Here is an 18,597-nt window from a genome sequence, read left to right as displayed (position 1 = left end):
TTGGGGATGAAAGTTCCATGCAAGTTATCCTTAATCTCAGAAAAAAAGTCTATTGATATTTTGCAAAGACAACTACCAAAGCTATTGTAATATTCATAAGATTTATATAAATTTAAATATAAAAGTATGTTTAACCAACCTGGTTTTCCATTTAGCTAGCCACCCTTGTAAAGCTTGAAACGACTCAACACCCGGTTCTTCTGCAAACTCACTTCTCCTTCAGAATCAATCCACTTATCGGAATATTTTTCGCTTCTCATCACAAGTAGCCACTTATGAACAGCCTTGTTCACATCTTCAAATTTTTCAGGTTTTGATCTCTTAGAGATTAACCCTTTGTTAAAGTTTTTAATGATTTTTTCCTTATTTTTTTTCCACGTCGACAATGTGCTTGAAGGAATATTGAAAGCTTTTGCAACATCCTTTGGAGCAGTTCCTTTTTCAAGCTCTTTGAGGGCACTGTATTTTATTTTACAGGACTTGTTATCGGCTCTACTTCTTTTTGACCCTGCCACAGTCGCCATTGTCAGATTGCTATGAAATTCTGTTTTTGAAAATTGGTTGAGAAAGCGTTGTCGTTCGAAACAAAAACAAAACATTCGAATCATGCATTCGAACAATATAAGGCCCACAACACACGTAAACATTAAAATATGAAAAAGATAAAGAGTTAAATGATCAGGAAAACTTATCAATTTTTTTTAAAATGCCACAAAATTCGAGTTATGGAGTCAAAAACTTTCAAGGGACAAAATAATCTGTTCGACTTAAGGGAACATTCGAGTTATGGAGGCTCGAGTAGTAGAGGTTTTTTTATAAGAGTTTATTAGGAAATTTTCACGGTGCCAACGAATTCGTTCGAGTTAAGGAGACGTTCGAGTATTAGAGTAGGCTGTTCAGGTCAAATTTTTCTATGCGCCGCTCGACCTTCTAGCCGTATGCAACGTTTTCTACATTTCTATACGGTTTCAACGAGGGGTCGCGCAACTCCTAACTCCAAGCCATTCTCTAGTTATTGTTATTTTTATGATAGATAGTATAGCCCTTTTTTGTTGCGTTTTTCGGCCAATTTCGCAACAAAACACGGCACAAAGACGGGGGTCATGTATAGGTTTTTTTTCACAATTTCTATCTTTAAAAATCAATAACTCCAGATTGAGACATGGTAAGAACTTAAAATTTTTACAGTAGATAGTATATTTGTAAAAGAAAAAATATATTAATTTTTGATGGTTTATTTTTAGAAATGACGTAATGATGACGTCATAGCTCAAATATTACTACAAATTGCTCTAAAAGCGCAAGAAAGTATACAACAACCAGTAAACAATTTTATAAACTGTAATCTTAACGTTAAACAAAGTTCATTAGAGTGTACGAAATTTCGGACAAGGGTGTAAATTTGCAGACCAGATAGAAAAAATGACGTCATAGTTGAAAAAATCTTTCCAAATTGATGAAAATGCAAAAAAGTTCACAGGAACATAATAAAACACCACAAATTAGTAACTATTCAAAAATTATACAAACACTCTTAAGGAGTACAAATATCTGACAAGAGTGTAATTTGCAGACCAGATAGAAAAAATGACGTCATAGTTGAAAAAATCTTTCCAAATTGATGAAAATGCGAAAAAAATTCACAGGAACATAATAAAACACCACAAATTAGTAACTATTCAAAAATTTTACAAACACTCTTGAAGAGTACAAAATATTTGACAAGAGTGTAATTTGCAGACCAGATAGTAAAAATGATGCTGTAGCTCAAAAATAACATAAAATCAATGTATAAAAGCAAAACAATTATACAATAACCGGCAAAAATGTTTATAAACTGTAATCTTAACATTGAGAGACTTCATAGAAATGTACGAAATTTATATTTTTGCAGACCAGCCAGAGAAAATAACGTAATAGCTGAAAAGATATTTCAAATTTAAGGAAATGTAAAAAGAAAGTCCACAGGAACCACTGTAAAACACTAAGTTGGTAACTATAAAACTTTGACAAACACTCTTAAAGCTTGCAAAATATTTGACAGAGTATAAATATGCAGACCAGATGAAAATGGAACAACTGCACCTTTTAGCACCTAAATAAAAAAAAGAACGCAAAATATTAAGCTACCATAAGTGCTAAATGTTTTAATAGAACAATATATACCACATGTCACAAGTTGACAAAACAATGATCCTCAAAGGAAGAAGTTTTTGCCATAAAAAAGTTCCACGGTTTGAACGAAATACATTACCACAAAAATTTCTTCCCTCAAATATATAACTATACTATAACTAACTATATTCTAAGATAACATAATAACGTCTCCCTTCTCAAAATCTAAAATTATTGGAAAACTCCAAACTGTCTCAGGTTCTGACTCATATACTACATTAAACAACGTGCGTTTAGGATTGGAATGTCGTTTTGCTACACTTAGAATTTCCCCTTTACACCAATATGCATCCTCTTCATCTTCTTCCTTTAAATGATGCCGTATGTGTAAACCAACTAAACAATCAGGGTCTTTGATGAAGGAAGGGAGTTTGTTGCTTTTTTGTTGTTCAGACAGTTTTTTCATCCTTTCTTTCTTGATCTTTTCCATCAGTTCCTTTTTTTGGGTTGCAACTACTTCATCTCTATCTTCCTTCGACTTCAGGTTATCCTTTGTTACCTTTTCTGCAGATGATGAAAATGTTACATGCATGATTTTAACAAAGTTTTCAAGAAGCTCTTCCCAAGACAAATCAACTCTTTTGTTTCCACTCTGTTTTGTTTTGTTAAACAATTTGGAATTGCATTTGAAAGGCATAACATGCCTGTAAAAATTCATTTGCGCTAGCAAAACTTCTGCACGTTTTTGTGATGATATATCCATGATGTTTTTTTTCAGTTCATCAACAGATATCCAAGCCTGGACATTTAGCTCAAGCAATTTGTTAAAAGCTTCCACTTTCTTCAATGCTATTTTCTCTTCAGCTTTCTTTTTCATATCTTGTTTAGCAAGCAATTTCCTTTTCCTCTCCTCCAACAGTTCTTTTCTCCTTGATTTATACTTCGCCTTCATTTTTTCCACATTATGTCTGGCTGATTCCATCATACTTTTTTTCTCATCATAAGACTTCTGTTCAAACCAATCAAGTGTTTTGTTACGCGACCACATGGTTAAAGCCTGCAATGTTTCAACATTGGCACTTGGCTTCGTTTTCACTAACAAATCCAAAATTGCAAAGTCACTTTCAGAAGCCTTATTGGTTACTGGTACAATTGATGACGTCTCCTTTATTATCTGACTGGGGCTCCAGTACTTTCCTCCAGGCAGTTGATCCTTACATTGACGCTCTAAGATGATGAGAATTGCATGGCAAATAATTTCAAGGGCTTGCTGTGTTAGAATATCCAATTCATCATCACCTGTATCCTCAAATAGCTTGATAAATAATTCATCTTTGTTGTGTACAATAATACCATCCTCTTGGAAAATATGACTGCCAGATAGAAGTGGTGATGAACAATTGTTGCAGAGTGCAGATAGTTTGACTTTAAGTTGTAACAGGTATGGATTTATTTCGAGGATACTTTCACAAGACTCTATTAATCGCCACAATGGACCAGTCAATAATTTATCAATAATGCCAAGTGCTCTGACTTCACTAAGAAACAACTTATTTGATACGTCTTCATTTACAGCTTTCAGTAAATTATTAGGATCAGGCCATGATGAAAGAAAAGATACGACTGCATCACGATGGTAATATAATGCAGCAGCGTTATAAAACAATATGTTAAAACGATTTCCAATAAATGGTACAAAGTAAGATTTCTGATTGCGACCAGCTAAAAACGAGTTAAAATACGATGCTACTCCACATTCGTCACTTCCACGCACATGAAAAGCTTTACAAGCTGTACGCACTAATCTAGAAGCAGAAGATTCTTTTGCACTATTGAAGGCAAATACTGTTTCATAGTCATCACAGAGGACCATTCTCTCAAATGAATGCAGAACTTTATCTGCCTCTGAGGCAAAATTTGCCAGAAGATGTAATTTGCAAAAGAAATTTCCCATATCGGTCATGTCCGTTTTTTGTGTTTCGCTTAAATAATTCCAGTTTTCTACAACATTTGGTAATAATTTTTCCCTTAAAGATTTCAGTTGTGAGTTAAATAAAGGATTAATAGGGCCAAGATCCGACATTGTAGATTTGATTGATGTGACAAGCCGGGAAAAATTTGCATCCTTGTCACATTCTTTCAGAATGTCACACATGTCATCAATTGTGTCAGTAAAATTTTTCATTACTATTGCCGCATCGCCACCTGCAACTTCTGATAATCCAAATGTTAAGGTTTTTCCTTTCGATGTTGTAATCTGAAAATTTTGATAATGTTTATGGTATTTTGATGTACCATCTCCATGTAAACAATTACCAAACGCCTCCTTGTCATTATCAATCATTGCTTCTGCAACCTGTAATTGTGCTAAAATTAATGCTTCTTGCATTAAATGACTTTTTAAACCTTGTGAAGGCAACCTGTCAACCCTTTTTTTTGCAAGTTTTTCAAGTACAACCTTGATCACATCATTTACCTTTCCCATGCTGACATTCAAGGAAAGTAATTCCATAACAACTTCTTTTATTTCGTCTGAATAACGACCACCTTCAAATGTTACAATTTCATTGTCGTTTAATAACGAAACGAGCATTTGCAAATCACGATTTTCTTCAGTAAGTTGCTTCATGTTTGTACAGAGTTTGTCATAATCACTTTTTAAACACTTCATATCATTCACTTCTTTGTGGTCAATCAATTTTTTCTGGTTTTCAATTTTTAACAACAAACTGTGCGTCTTTCTTTTCAGTTTTGCTTTCTCATTCCGCAGATCATCAACTATAGTTTCACTGTTTTCTAATTTATCATTGAGTCTGTTCAAGTTTACTTTCATGTCATCCAACTCATCACTTTTATTCTCAGTACCAGATATCAATTCAGCTATTTCTGATTCCATTTTATTAATTTTATCATCTCTGTTTTTAATTTTCTTTGATAAATTTCTCAATTTATCTGCCCTCGCTTTGCTATTATCTTTAAATTTCAATTCCACATTTCTAAGTTTTTCCTCTACTTCAAGATAATTGTTCTTTATACGACGATATTCTGCTGTCAACTTATTTTCATCCTTCATTGCTACAAATAACTCGTTACTAAGTTTCTTAACCTCTTTGACTTGTGTGTTGTATTGAATTTCTAATTCTTGAAAATTTTCGCACTTTCTTTTTAAACTTTTGTTTTCCTCCTTTAATTGTTTCATTTTCTCTTTAAACAAAACTTCATTTCTAGAACTAGCCGCATCAATAGATCGCTGATGTGGGGTAATTTGCACTGGAACACTAAACTCAGCTTCCAACAAAGTTTCTATAGCAGAATTAGCTTTCCTTTTTTTCAGACCATTTACTTTCTCTACTAGTCTTTTAACTTTTGTATATAACGCTTTTTCTGGACATGTTATTTCAACACCAAGTAAAACAAATCCATCACTTACTTCTTTAATGCTTTTTTCATTCAATGAAGAAAAAAGATCATAAACTTGTTTATTTTTAATACTCATTTTTAAAGCTGAAAATATATCAAGCGAAACTGCACTAATAATTTTATTGTCTAACATAAGCTGCAAAACTTTTAACCAATGCATATTATTTTTAAAATACCATTCCTACCTAGACTGTGTATTATCTGCCTTTCTAGTTTACGTCAGCAATTATGATATAGCTATACATACTAAACAATGGAATATTTACAAAAATAACATTATATAATCATTATCTCTTCAATTATTATCTAAATCTTGCTTTTTAAAACAGTATAAGCTAGCTATAAAGTAACCTACTCTGACTCTTAGCTAACTTTAGGCCTGGAAAGTTGGAAGAGAGGCGTTTTTGTAAAAAAGAATAATGGTAAACAGTAAACAGTTTGCAAGAACTGAGTGGGTAACAAATTGGTAGCTATCTGGAATCAACAAATTTCCAAGCCTAATACTTTAAGTGTTTAAAAACCAAATCACACTAGTAGTAAGCAAAATATACCTTTATCTATTAACCACACAGTGGTATGGAATAATTAAACACAACATCACACACTCCATCTTCTGGTCCACTACTTCGGCTAATATATATATAGCTAGGTAGCTAGCTAGCTTTGGTGCTTTAGTTTAGTAGCTGTGTCTAATGTTAACTGGAATATCTAGCACATAGCCATGATTAATAGCCATCATTCCAAGACTATAAATTATATAATAAAATAAAATAAATAAAAAGTCGAAATTCGTTGTTGCACTGCAGCAAGTCACATAGAACTTTAAGACGGGGGTTCGATATAAACAAAAAATGCTTTTTCTCCAGATTTGTCATGCAGGAAAGTTAGGAATAAGAATAGAAATTGAAAGTATATTTTTAATATAAACTAATTTCAAGTGAGACTACCTGATACGTCATGCACTTTCCTCTGTTTGCGCCAAGTTTACATTTCCCTCGTCGAAATCTGAATACACTGTTGGTCGTTTAAACAAGTCTCATTCAAAAAAACAAATTTAAGGTACTTAACAATCACTATCTGCCCATACACCATCTGTCTTAAGCGAAATAGGTGCCGAATTCGACGATTTAAAATAAGTGCCATCACGCGCAATAACAAAATACGCGTTGCCGTGTGCGAGCTTGTTTTAAGCTGAATTTCCGAACACGGCAAAAAGTCACGTGACTGAACAGCCTAATTAGAGGTTCGAGTTACGTACGCGTCTGTCTGTCACGCAAAACCGTTCAACCATGACACAATTTTTCTCAAAACTTTTTTATATCTCACAAATCTCTTTACGTTTCTGATAGCGAAGAATAAACATTAACAGCAGAACATCTTATGTTGCCAACACGCATGCTCATAATTTTTGTTGCCACTACGCATGCTCATAATTTTTGTTGCCATCATGCTCAGAATTTTTTTTTTTGCGTTGGTGCTAAATCGTTTTTAAACGCTTTCAATTCTTTACTAATTTAGTCTTCCCAGATTTTTTTGAAATTATTGTTACTGTGTTTTACCCCAAGTCTCCACCCCTCTTCAGATTTTTTGGGGTCACCAATTTTTGGTTTGAAATATAATATATTCAATTTAAAAAATTTTTTAATTATAAATTTTAAAGTTTTTACTCACATTCAGAGGTCTTGAAACCACCTTTGAATGTGACTAAAGGGTGGTTTCTATTAACCTAAAAAGTATTAAGCTGCTGTTATGACTTTATCGTTAAATTTTAGACGTTCTTCAACCTCGTCACCAGGTCTCTTTTGTGCCTTTGACGGAGACATCGTAGATATATAGATGCGCATATTTTGCATGGCTAACACATATTATTTCCCCGCCGCCATTTTGTTAGTATATTACATCTAAAAAAATTGCTATGGTTACAAATATGAATAAATTTTATCAGCTCTCATGAAAAAAATTTCAGTTGCAAGAGCCAAATATGTACATAAATTTGTCCCAGTTCCCTTTCTTTTCTTTAAACATAATTTTAAAAACATATTGGAGGCTAACCCCCTCTTAACCCCCTTACCAACGCCTCCTCCCCCGCTCCTTTTCTCCTTTATAGGGCACTACAATGATAGGATATATACGAAAACACGTTGCATTTGAAGCAAACGCCAATCCTTATAAATTAAAAGAACAATTGAAGATATTTTGAAAATTGATTTAAAATAGCCGTTAGTCAGTTTAAAATTAATTTTAATGAGTGTCGAGGTGCGCGTAGTCTCAAGCCATGTGAAGTGTTTTTTGGTAACACAATAGCTCGTAATTATCTATTATTGTCTAAAATGAATATCGAAATAGAGATGCGAATATTAAAAAACACATGACCGTTAACATAAATGGAATTTTTGTTATATATTTTAGCTCATCGTTGTGTTGGGACATATCGTATTGAACAGACAGAACAGTTGTTAAATATAGTCAACAAAAAATATCTTTTTATTGCGTCACTTTGTCATCTTTTTTGTCTGAATTAGCACAAAAGGTGAGATAATTCTACATACTTAGTCTAATACATTTTTTTTATTTATTATATTTAGTGATCAAAATTTTAAATAGATAAAAACATACAGAGTGCGAAATGTAGTGAAATCAATCGTATTTTGAAACAGTTTGTTACGTTTTTAAATATTTCATTTTTTTTTTAATTTTAAACATCAAATTAAACATTGTACTTAACTGAACTTATGGTACAGTTCATGAAAATGTTTTGTCTATGTGGTAAGCGCAACAGAATCAAGGAGATACAGAATGTGTAAGACTTAACGTAAACAGAAACTCAAAATCAGGAGAAAGGAAAATTGGATTTTTGGCCACTTTTTTCTAGGTTAATGCCTGCAAGAATTGAAGACTTGTGAATCTCAAAAGGTTTCTCTTGTTAAAGACAGTCTACAATTATCCTGACGATCATCGGTCAGAGTTTTAATTAGATTTGTATATTTATAAGAAAATTTGAGATGATGCAGAACTTAATACATGGAAGTTGGTAGATTTTACTTTACTGCGCTTTGATAATGCTTTGATAGATAATTTCACATTTTAGGTATGTGCAGCCCTTTTGGAGAGATGGACAGTCTTTTGAAGGTCCTGGAAAGTAATGAACTACCGATTACTCTTTCAGTCAAAGGGGATTGTGTTTATAAAGGGAACACTGTACTTCGTGATGGACAATTCCTTACAATCATCGATAGAGAGGATGTAAGTTTAGTATGTGGTCAAGACTGGAACGGTAAATCCTTTCGAGTTACTCTGGATAATACTATTTCAAGGATAAACGAATATTACCCTAAAACTTTAGCAGATATATCGACTTTCGGCAAGAAAGTTTCATCTTATTTGATGGCTAAAGAGAAGTTTGGATATGAAGCCATTATATGCGACGCAGGTGATACTTTCATCTACCTTGAAGAGCAGTTAGGAAATGCAGAATCCGACAGCGCTGATATAAAGTTAAGTTTTCGACGAACCAGTGATCAAAAACTAGTGCACTTTCCAGTTCAAATCTTGATGGACCCAGCTTTGTTTGTTTTTGTAGCAGTTCAAGAAAAAATGAACTTGTCGAAAGTTACAGAAAAAATGTTGCCTCAAAAAGCGATATTTGTAGAAACAGTCAATATGCCTCCAGGCGTTGTTGTGCTACAGAGTAGAGAGGTATACGATACCATCCTGTCTGCTACCCTTTCAAGTAAAGACACTATTCGTTATGAAATGTTTTCCCTTGATTCCCGTATTAAAGTCAAAAAATGGGAATCGTTACCTAAAATTATTAAAGAATTGGGACAAAGATTTTCGGAGCAATATCAAAATCATATTGATGGTATTAAGTTTTTGCTTCATTACGATATATATAGTAGCAGATTTTACGGATCTGTTATAATGGACAATCCATATTATTTCAATGACTCGCATCTTGAGAGTAAACCAAGCCCATTTCACCAACAAGCAAGTAGATCAATCACACTACCTTTGTCGACAACATCTTTCAATCTTCAACGTCGAACAAACATAAAAGAAACAAGCGGCTTGCATGTACGACAAAAAAAAGATTCCCGGGAAGTAAAATTACAACGAACTTTGAGTGACAGTGAAGTAGCGACGAGAATTGTAACCATGGAATCACGAATTGAAAACAAAACGGAAATTCTTCAAATGCAGGAGAAAATATATGAGGAGTATAAAAATCAAAAACAACAGCAACTACTTGAACAGGAGAAATCGCAACTTGAAGTTTGTACGCAAAGTTTAGAACGGGAAAATCCATTATACGGATATGACACCCTCGCATTAAACGCAATCTCAAGTAAATCAATACCATCATCGGAAAGCTTTAAGCAGTTTGACATGACTGTTGGATTACACAATGGAGAAAATGAAGCAGGAGCTTTTTCCCTTGAAGGCGATGATTCTGGTATTGAATCCCCGGACAATAGAAAAAGTCTGGACAATATATACAACATGTTTAGGCTAAAATTAAGTGAGAACGTGGGCCCTGTAGAAGAAGATGAGATCCAGTCCTGCAGTTCGTTAAGTGCGAGAAATCAAAAATCAAAGAAACCTTCGATTAAATTGAAGCTAACAACGCAAGCAAAGCCTGGAAGTGAAAGCCAGTCAGCTGTTGAACCTTCTCTTTATCTGCAAAAGAACCAAAAAATCGACGTTGATTTTGGTAATAACTTAGAAAATTCCGTAAACAAAGCAGGAGAAAATAAACAAAGCGATGCAGAAACTGCAATAAAATTAAGACGAAAGAAGAAGAAGTTAACTATAAGGTCTAGACGAAAAAGCGAACCCATGTTGGACACAAAAGGTATCTTTAATCAGTATCACAGTCACGAAACGGAACTGAACTTCCGTGACGTTGAACACGAGTACGCGTCTTTGATTTATTCGAGGATGACAACGACACCAAGGTTTCACGATGATAGTCAAAAAAAAGAAATAGAAAGCATAACAGAAATAGAAGCGTTTAGCATGGATCAAGTTCAATGTCTTTTGACAGAACTAAAACTTTCTAAGTACGTTTCTATTTTCAAAACAGAAATGATCAACGGGAAACTGTTGGCTAGGTTAGATGAGGAAAACGATATGGTTGCTACTTTAGGGATGACAAGATTTGAAGCTCGCAAACTACATAAATACATTCGAGGATGGCGCTTGAAAAAAGAAGATGTTACTGATACTAAAAAGTGTGAAGCTGAAACATGGTCTTCCAATAATGTTAGTAGTGAACTGTACGAAATCAATTTGGTTAAGCTTGCGAGCTTTTGTGCTGAATACGACATTGATGGAGCTTTGTTGATAGACTTGATAAATCATAATTACATCAAATCACTAGCAGAACACGATGTTTGCTTAAACTCCATTGAAAATAAAAGATTATGCAGTTACATCAAGAAAGAATTAAATTATAACGAAGACGAAAAACGTCGATCTCGGTGCAGATGAAGAAGAATGTCAAACCTGGTGCATGTATCAGAATACGTTGACCTTGTGGATATTACGAATAACGTCAATGCTGGTATATATAAATTAAGACAACTCGATATAACCAAATCAAAATCTGGGTGCAAATAACGAAGACAAAATTGTCAATCCCGGAGCTTTTGAACAAGACGAAAAACATTGATCTTGCTACATATAACGGAAACATCAAACTAGGTGCATATATCGAAGACAAAAAGGTCGATCTTGGTGCACATAACGAAACCGAGAAACGTCGATTTTAGTGCATGAAGCAATAAAAAGTCGATGTGAATAATTATTGCCAAACATTTTACGTACTCATTGTCGTTTTATAATACATTTTTTATTGGCGACCTTACGCAGAGAGCGATAAAAAACTGCAGTTTTTACTTACTGCGCATGCGTATTACAACAAAAACACATTTTCAACGCCGCCTTTTAATAAATTGGACCAGACAGCTTAGTGATTTTTTCGTTGTGATTTTAAGATTAATTTGTAAAATTTGTTTATCTTTTCACACGAATACTTCCTCATTTCTTTATATTAAGGTTAATAAATTTATTTATTTCGAGTGTTAAGACATATATATTTAAAAATAAATTCTTCATCGCCAATCATGTTTATTTGCATGAGCAAGAATAAAGCATCTTATACTTGTTTTGGAAAAAGTTTATTCGTAATATACACATAAAGTTTATTCACTTAGTTTTCGCGCGCTTACCAACCTCGTCCCCAGGGTCTTGTGGCCCCTGAGCCGTTATTACGGAGTGGCCGCTATTAACTTATCAACAAGGCAAAATGCCCTGGGAACGAGGTTGCGCGCTTACTTTTTCTTTCTGGTTGGTTGTTGTGCTCATGCCATTCCCCTTATTGCTGTCGTCCAAGCATCGATCTAAGAATTTGAAACGCGCATGCTCTGAGCACAAAATCAAAATTTGATAGATAAAAAAAGTAATATCGAAGATTAATGAACGTTTTCCAATTTTTATAAAAGTTTGTGGCACAACATCAAATTTTAAAAGTAATCCAGTTTAATTAAAAAGTGTTTTTAGTAGAATTCGAAAATGACATGTGCATTTTCAATAAAAGACTGCCTCTATTTCAGACCACAGAATGACGACCATGAATTCATAGAAAATTACCCCCTTTCTCTTTTGCTTTTAAAAATCTTTTTAGCCCAACCCAACTTACGGGCCGTCCTAATCGGTGTTGTTTTGAAGTTTTAAAATTAGTAAATTCTTATCGTTAGAACAGGTCGCCTAACCTCGTCCCCAGGACTTTCTGGGTTTTTATATTGGCGTCCTAATATAAAAACCTAAAAAGCCCTGGGGACAAGATAATAAGTTGCTTGAGAAACTATTGGAAATTATTGATATTGGTGAGGATCACGAATACTATGAAAACTGCGGTACATAAAAAAGAAATTTGAGGAATGGTGTGTAAATTTATGATTTTCAATATATTTTTTTTGATCCAAACGCAATCTCGTTCCCAGGGATTTTTTCCTTTTTAACATAGTTAGCTAATGGTCAAATAAGCGATATCGCCTCTGATATCAGACAAAAGCCCTAAGGACGAAGACATCAAACAAAAACAAAAAGTCGACACCAAACAGTTTCGAATTATCTATTTTTATATAAGTAAATTTATAAATAAAAAAATTTAACTTTTCATACGAAAATAAATGGATAATATATATCTATACATATTTACAAAAATTAAAAAAAAGAAAAATAAAGGCGATAATAATAAAGTATGATTCAAACACTACATAATATTTTTTCTGTACTGTTTGTTGTGTTCACGACGGTATTAAGTGAAAAGTGGTCGGGATATAAAATTGAAAATCTATATACATTACTTTGCTGTTCTCGTTAAGAACATGTAAGTTCCCTTTAAAAATGTTGCAACAAAACAAGAATCCAAGGCATATTTTTGTACCACGTGTTTCATATTTCAAACCACACTCTAGTCAACACATTTTTTTTAAGAAACTAGTTTTTCACCTTTTATAGTGTATTGTAACACGAGTTTAATAATTACTATCGCTAGAATTTGCGAGTGTTTACGTCTTGTCGGAAAATTATAGCGAAAGCATTATTTGAAAAAAAATTGCAGCTTGGGGTGTTTTACAAATTAAAAATAAAATAAAGAAATTCAAACTTGACGTTTAGAACGAAGGGTAAGAACTAATAAAACGACTCGCTCATACAAGTTTGACTCACTTACACAGGTTAGACTCGAACTTCTGGACCCTTACAATCATGGGTAAGAAAAATGAGTAAATCAATATGTGAGCAAGAAAATAAAATAAAAAATAAAAATAAAATAAATACTGAAAATGAATCGATTACTCTAGTTTTGACTCTTTTAGCTTAGCGAATATATCTGAAAAAAGTTTCCTGTATTCGACCTGCGTCTCCGTGTTTGTAGCTGTTTGACAGGCGCAAGTTTCTTTCAATGTTTTCGTGTCCTTGCCACACGGAGACGTCAGTGGAGTAGCAAGTTTTGAAAAATCAAACGATAACGTTTGGATAGCGCGCTGAACTTTTCGAGTTCTCTCGGGATTTTCAGTGAAGCGACCTTCTTGTTTACACTTCTCCAGTAAAGCTTCGTATCGCTTCACCAAGTCAGCGTATTGAGAATCCAGCTCCGACAAAAACGAACTGCTGTTCTCCGACGATAATACGTGATTTAACAAAATCGGAGACTTAACCACTGTTCCTCTTTTCGCCACTTGGGACGAGTTTAAAAACTCGCACGACTGCGCTTTGGCGAGTTTAGATTTTGCATTCGGTGTTATTTGATGACTCCCGAGCAGGCTTCCTTCATAATCGGCTTCGATTTCAATATTATGTTTAACGCTGAACGCTTCGGCTAGTCTTCGATAGCATTCCTCCTTCTCGGCGAAATTTTCCCATTCGTGTATTTCTTGATTCAAACTTGCGATCTTATTATGGAGATTTTGATTCTCGTTGATGACGTCATCGAGTTGTGACTCGACTTCCTCTTTATGCCACCTCTCAACTTTCACGATAACTTTTAATTCTGAAATAAGTTTTTGTAGCCTCTCGTTCTCGTTTTTTAATTCCATCTCTGTGCTGTCAGTAGCGTCTTTTGATATTGTAACAAGTGCTTCGCATTCGTGCTTTGCTTCAGAACTAGTCACTTCTACATTATTGCTCGAGCTGTCATTTTGAATCCGTGTGTTGTCATCTTCATCCACCTTGTATGTGTCTTGCAAGTTATTCAACTCCACAGAAAGCTCCTCATTTCGCCTCTCCAACGAACGTATTAATTCCCACAAGCGATTGTTTTTACCTGAAAAAATAAATAAAAACGTAGATGTGTGAATCGACTTCTTATGCCATCAATATTCACTTTACATCAAAATATTCAAATTGGCTCTATATTAAAGGGGAGGATTTTATCAAGCGCAAAAACATAGTTAAGAAGTTTATACCTTTTCCCCTATTACAAGTTTTTTATTACAAGACCTGCTTGGCAAAATTACAGATGTTTAAAAAAATTTTTTTACATTAGAACACTTCTTAATAACATTGAGTTTTGAAAAAAAACATTTCTTCTGATCTTCATATACTTATCCAGGACATATTAAAATCATATAAAGCAAATAGTTACAAAAAAACAAAGAAAACCTTTTTTTGAAGAAAACGAACACCGCATCAAGAAAGGATGATGTCAGCAATAATTTTTGAAAACCAGCCTAATATTTCTTCAAAGTTTTAGTTATTTTAAGCACAGGTGATAGATAAATTGGGCGTTTAAGAGGACTTATGTATATATAATAGTCAGAAGAGGAACTTTTTTATGGATATTTGATAATACAAAAAATCGAGGAGAGAATTCGTGCAGGAACAATAATTATCCTAAATCAATTAGCATTGATTTCACTAGATATAATTTTTTAAAGTGAAACATGAGCCTGAAAGAGATACGTGAGCAAAATTTGGCAAATAATTGTATGATCATACCCCCACTTCATAAGAAACAATTTTTTTGACACAAAACTTAAAACAGAAAACAACTCACTTAAATGATAAGATATAATTAGTTCCAAAGGCTTATTGAGGAGCATTTTATGGCATGCTCAAATTGCTATCATATTCAAATACTAACAAATAATATGTTCACCTATCAAAATTTTACATTCAGCTTTTTGTTGTTCATATTTGTCCAACAACTGTTGATTGTTTGCATCAAGTTGTTCACAAGCATGGCTGCAAGATTCATTCGCTTCACGCAACACATCTACTTGCTTCAAATAAAACTAAAATAAATAAATATTTGTTTTTATAAGAAAGACGTTTATAAGAAAATAACAGGGGACAAAATGTAAGGTGTCCAAAGTTCATTTTTTATAACCTCACTATTTCTTTGCAGCTTGTTTTGTTGATATTTCTTTGTGAGCCTTCGGCTTATTATTCAGATTAAACTCAGTAACAGGCTTTTATAGATAAGGTTCAATGTTTAGGTTTTTATGGGATTCTTGCACATATATGGAAAAAATCAGAGAAATAATCAACAGGCAAAAAAATGCAGACCTTAGGTGAAGAAAGTCAAATTATGGTTAAAAACTTTTGTATGGTGGCTACTAGCATCTTTTCACTAATATAGATCTAAATCTAAACTACATGCAAGGTATATTCTAATTTTAAGATGAAAAGATGCTTTTACCTGAAAATAAAGTTTGAAATAGACTGGTCCACGGATTACCGCCTGCATTATTTTGCCTGTTGATTTGCGTAAGAGGTCTAGGGATTATAAACAACACGCATCACAATGAAAGTCGTCTTTCCTAAGGATTGAATATAGAGCCAAATAAAAGCAAAGAAAAGTTAACAACAAAGACAAATTTCAAATGATTTTACTTTCATTAAATTTGAAATCGAATTTAGTAACAGATTACTGACAACAAGTTATGTAGGAAACATTCGGCTCCCAGCATGTTTTAGCCAGTTAAGAGAATATAAGAAGTCTCATTTGTGCGATAACTTAAAAATTTGAGGATGGAGCAAAAAAGTGGTTTTCTGATATGTATAATATAAAAAAATGTATAAATAAATAAAACAAAGAAACAGACAGATAAATAAAGTGTCCCTTACAAGGAGGATAACTTGTCAAAATAGAAATGAAGTAATTATGTACATAATGGCAACTTTAAAAAAAACAATTTTAAAGAATGTTAATGCTAAACTAAGTGCACGACAAATTATTTCTAAATAAAAACAATATGATATATACGTTAGTTTGAGCAGCTTGCTCTTCTGCATTTTCTTGTGTTGATTTCAACATAGCTTCCAACTCTCTATTTCTTTCAAGAAGTGATTTTCCAATTTCAGCAGCTAACAGAAGATCTTAAATGAAATTCAAACATGCTGTATAGTTCACTTGTTCAATTTACACTTTTGTGCAGACAATAAAAAAAATATAAAAAGCAACTCTTCTAATACATAAACAACATTTTGTCACTTATATGCTACTTACAGTGTCTTAATTAAAAACAACACAATACCATTTTGATAAAAACCTCTTAGACAAGTTAATTAAATTTGTTCAAGTTAAATTCAAGTTAACTAAGTTAATTAAATTTTCAACTTGTTCCATGATGTAGGCCAAAGACAAGTAATATTTCCATCAAGACAGATATATTGTTTATAATAATAATGATTAAATGTTGTTTGAAATGTCAAAACTAAGTTAATTAAATTTTCAACTTGTTCCATGATGTAGGCCAAAGATGATAGCTGTAAGAAGCTACAGATTCCTGTATATATAATTCTTGCTTGATGAATTCATGTGGGTTTTCCAGAAACTTAATACCAGCTTAGCCCATAAAAATACAATTGTTTTAGCAGTTGGAAAACATTACCCTGTTTGTAAGACAGCATATTACCTTGATCAATGGAATGCATATCAGGTTCTCTGTTAGTCTTCATGAAAGCAGCCATGACATGTATTCAAGCATAAAGCTATAATAAATAAAAAATAAGACTTTAACGCCTTGTAAAAATGACAACTCATAAAGCATTGATTACTTAACATACCCTTTGGTTGATTTATTCTGAAAAAATAAATAAAAACCTTTTTTCTGGACCTTACAAAGTTGTGAACGTAAGGGTGTGTACATATGTCTCAAATACACACTAAGATCACAGAAAGTTCAACAGAGTAACAAAACCAAGTGAGTCAACTCTCTCTCCCTCACACAAATATTGAAATGTTTGCTATATAACAACAATGATAGCAACTAATGAGACAGGACTTTATTTCTAACAGACACATATCTCTATTTATTATATGCTTAGCTAATAAAACACTAAACTAACAATGACACCTTTAATGCAACAGATTGGGTAAGGAAAACCTTTCCTTACCCAGCAGATGTACGGTTTTGTCTGCCATACATGATGTTAGACAACTAAAAATGCAATTTGGAAGGGGGAGATAATATGTCTCAAATATTTGGGCATTGAATTAACTTTGATTTTTGCTAGTGTATGGTAGCTAGCTAGCTAACAACTAGGGGTCAAATAAACTCAGCAGAGCATGTTTTCATACAGTATGGCACTGTAGTTTAGTGGTTATAACTCTTGCGCTTTGTGCGGGAGACCAGGCTTTAATTCCCAAGCAGAATTAGGGAGATGGTGCACTGTGTGCCGTTAGATGTTGCAGGGAGTTTTCTGGCAGAATGTGGACCCTATAATGGGTCTGCGTAGCTCAAAATGAGCATTAAATACTCTAGGACTTCCCATCTAAGCCATGCCCCCCCCCTAGAAATAATAGATAGGGGAAATCCCACATATTTGTGAGCCATGCAAAATATGCACCTCTATCTAGCTAGCTATCTAGTATGCCCCCTCTCTTCCCCCGAGGCGAGAGGTAATCTTTTCAATAAAATAATTGATATAAATTTTATACCTTTTTTGCAACCACGCAGTTTGATATCAATTTTGTGTCTTATATGTATACAAAGGAAATTTATAAGAGAAATTTTTTATATCTAAGAAACCATAAAAAAGACAAAAACTGTAGCTAGCTAGCTATATATCTAGTTAAAATTTTTGGGCTGCCGGCGCAAAGATTTTTTAAAAACAAGTAATCGAGTTTTAGCCTGGTTTCTACAATAGTGTAGTATAAACTGTGGACTGTCACGTTTTTTTCACCTGTAAATCAGATACAAACGAGATAGTAACAAAAACAATCTTTTTATTTATTTTTCCTTCTCTTTACAAATCCACTAAGCACATTCTAATATCCATAACTCACATTAATGTAAAAAGAATGGAAACCAGGCTTAATAGCAAGGTAGATAAAGTTGCATTTCTAATATCTGCCATGTTTTAATGTACTTTAAGGACTGGCGGGAGGTGATAGTGTTTTTATTTGTTTTCCCCAGATGATAAAGAAGCAAAATAGCAATGTGTGAAAATCAGTGTGTTATTCCCTCTCGCTTTCCCCATCGTACATTGAACGATCAAATTGGTTTAGTTTCAGTTTGTTCGAGCGAACACGTTGTTCTAGTTTAGTTC

At 33.4% G+C, this 18,597-nt stretch overlaps 2 protein-coding genes and 1 long non-coding RNA gene across 5 annotated transcripts; 1 reads left to right on the top strand and 2 right to left on the bottom strand.

Annotated features, from left to right (window-relative positions):
• Window positions 1-1,219: 1,219 nt before the first annotated feature.
• Window positions 1,220-6,717, bottom strand: LOC130649396 (uncharacterized). Its single transcript, XR_008983043.1, has 3 exons — window positions 6,483-6,717; window positions 6,087-6,281; window positions 1,220-2,095 (listed from the first exon to the last, which is right to left on the bottom strand). It is a non-coding gene; the product is annotated as an uncharacterized LOC130649396 (long non-coding RNA).
• A 1,090-nt stretch (window positions 6,718-7,807) lies between these two features.
• On the top strand, window positions 7,808-11,672 carry LOC130649227 (uncharacterized). Of its 2 annotated transcripts, XM_057455477.1 has the most exons (3): window positions 7,808-8,065; window positions 8,408-8,493; window positions 8,624-11,672. In XM_057455477.1, exon 3 carries the CDS (start codon window positions 8,626-8,628, stop codon window positions 11,023-11,025), a length of 2,400 nt encoding a protein of 799 aa, XP_057311460.1. In that variant the 5' UTR covers window positions 7,808-8,065; window positions 8,408-8,493; window positions 8,624-8,625; the 3' UTR covers window positions 11,026-11,672. The 2 variants fall into 2 exon arrangements, with proteins under 2 accessions (XP_057311460.1, XP_057311459.1); XM_057455476.1 differs by lacking the exon at window positions 8,408-8,493.
• A 1,043-nt stretch (window positions 11,673-12,715) lies between these two features.
• LOC130649155 (cerebellar degeneration-related protein 2-like) lies at window positions 12,716-18,142 on the bottom strand. Of its 2 annotated transcripts, XM_057455382.1 has the most exons (5): window positions 17,987-18,142; window positions 16,962-17,037; window positions 16,310-16,422; window positions 15,200-15,335; window positions 12,719-14,365 (listed from the first exon to the last, which is right to left on the bottom strand). In XM_057455382.1, the coding sequence occupies exons 2-5, from the start codon at window positions 17,014-17,016 to the stop codon at window positions 13,395-13,397; spliced, it is 1,275 nt and encodes a 424-aa protein (XP_057311365.1). In that variant the 5' UTR covers window positions 17,017-17,037; window positions 17,987-18,142; the 3' UTR covers window positions 12,719-13,394. The 2 variants fall into 2 exon arrangements, with proteins under 2 accessions (XP_057311366.1, XP_057311365.1); XM_057455383.1 differs by lacking the exons at window positions 16,962-17,037; window positions 17,987-18,142 and adding an exon at window positions 15,743-15,863 and having other exon boundaries at window positions 12,716-14,365.
• Between the last annotated feature and the right edge of the window lie 455 nt (window positions 18,143-18,597).

This window comes from Hydractinia symbiolongicarpus, chromosome 7 (genome assembly GCF_029227915.1).
Source record: "Hydractinia symbiolongicarpus strain clone_291-10 chromosome 7, HSymV2.1, whole genome shotgun sequence".
NCBI classification, from domain to species: Eukaryota; Metazoa; Cnidaria; class Hydrozoa; order Anthoathecata; family Hydractiniidae; genus Hydractinia; species Hydractinia symbiolongicarpus.
The sequence above is the reverse complement of the archived record's forward strand: the minus strand, read 5'-3'. Positions and strand labels throughout refer to the sequence as shown.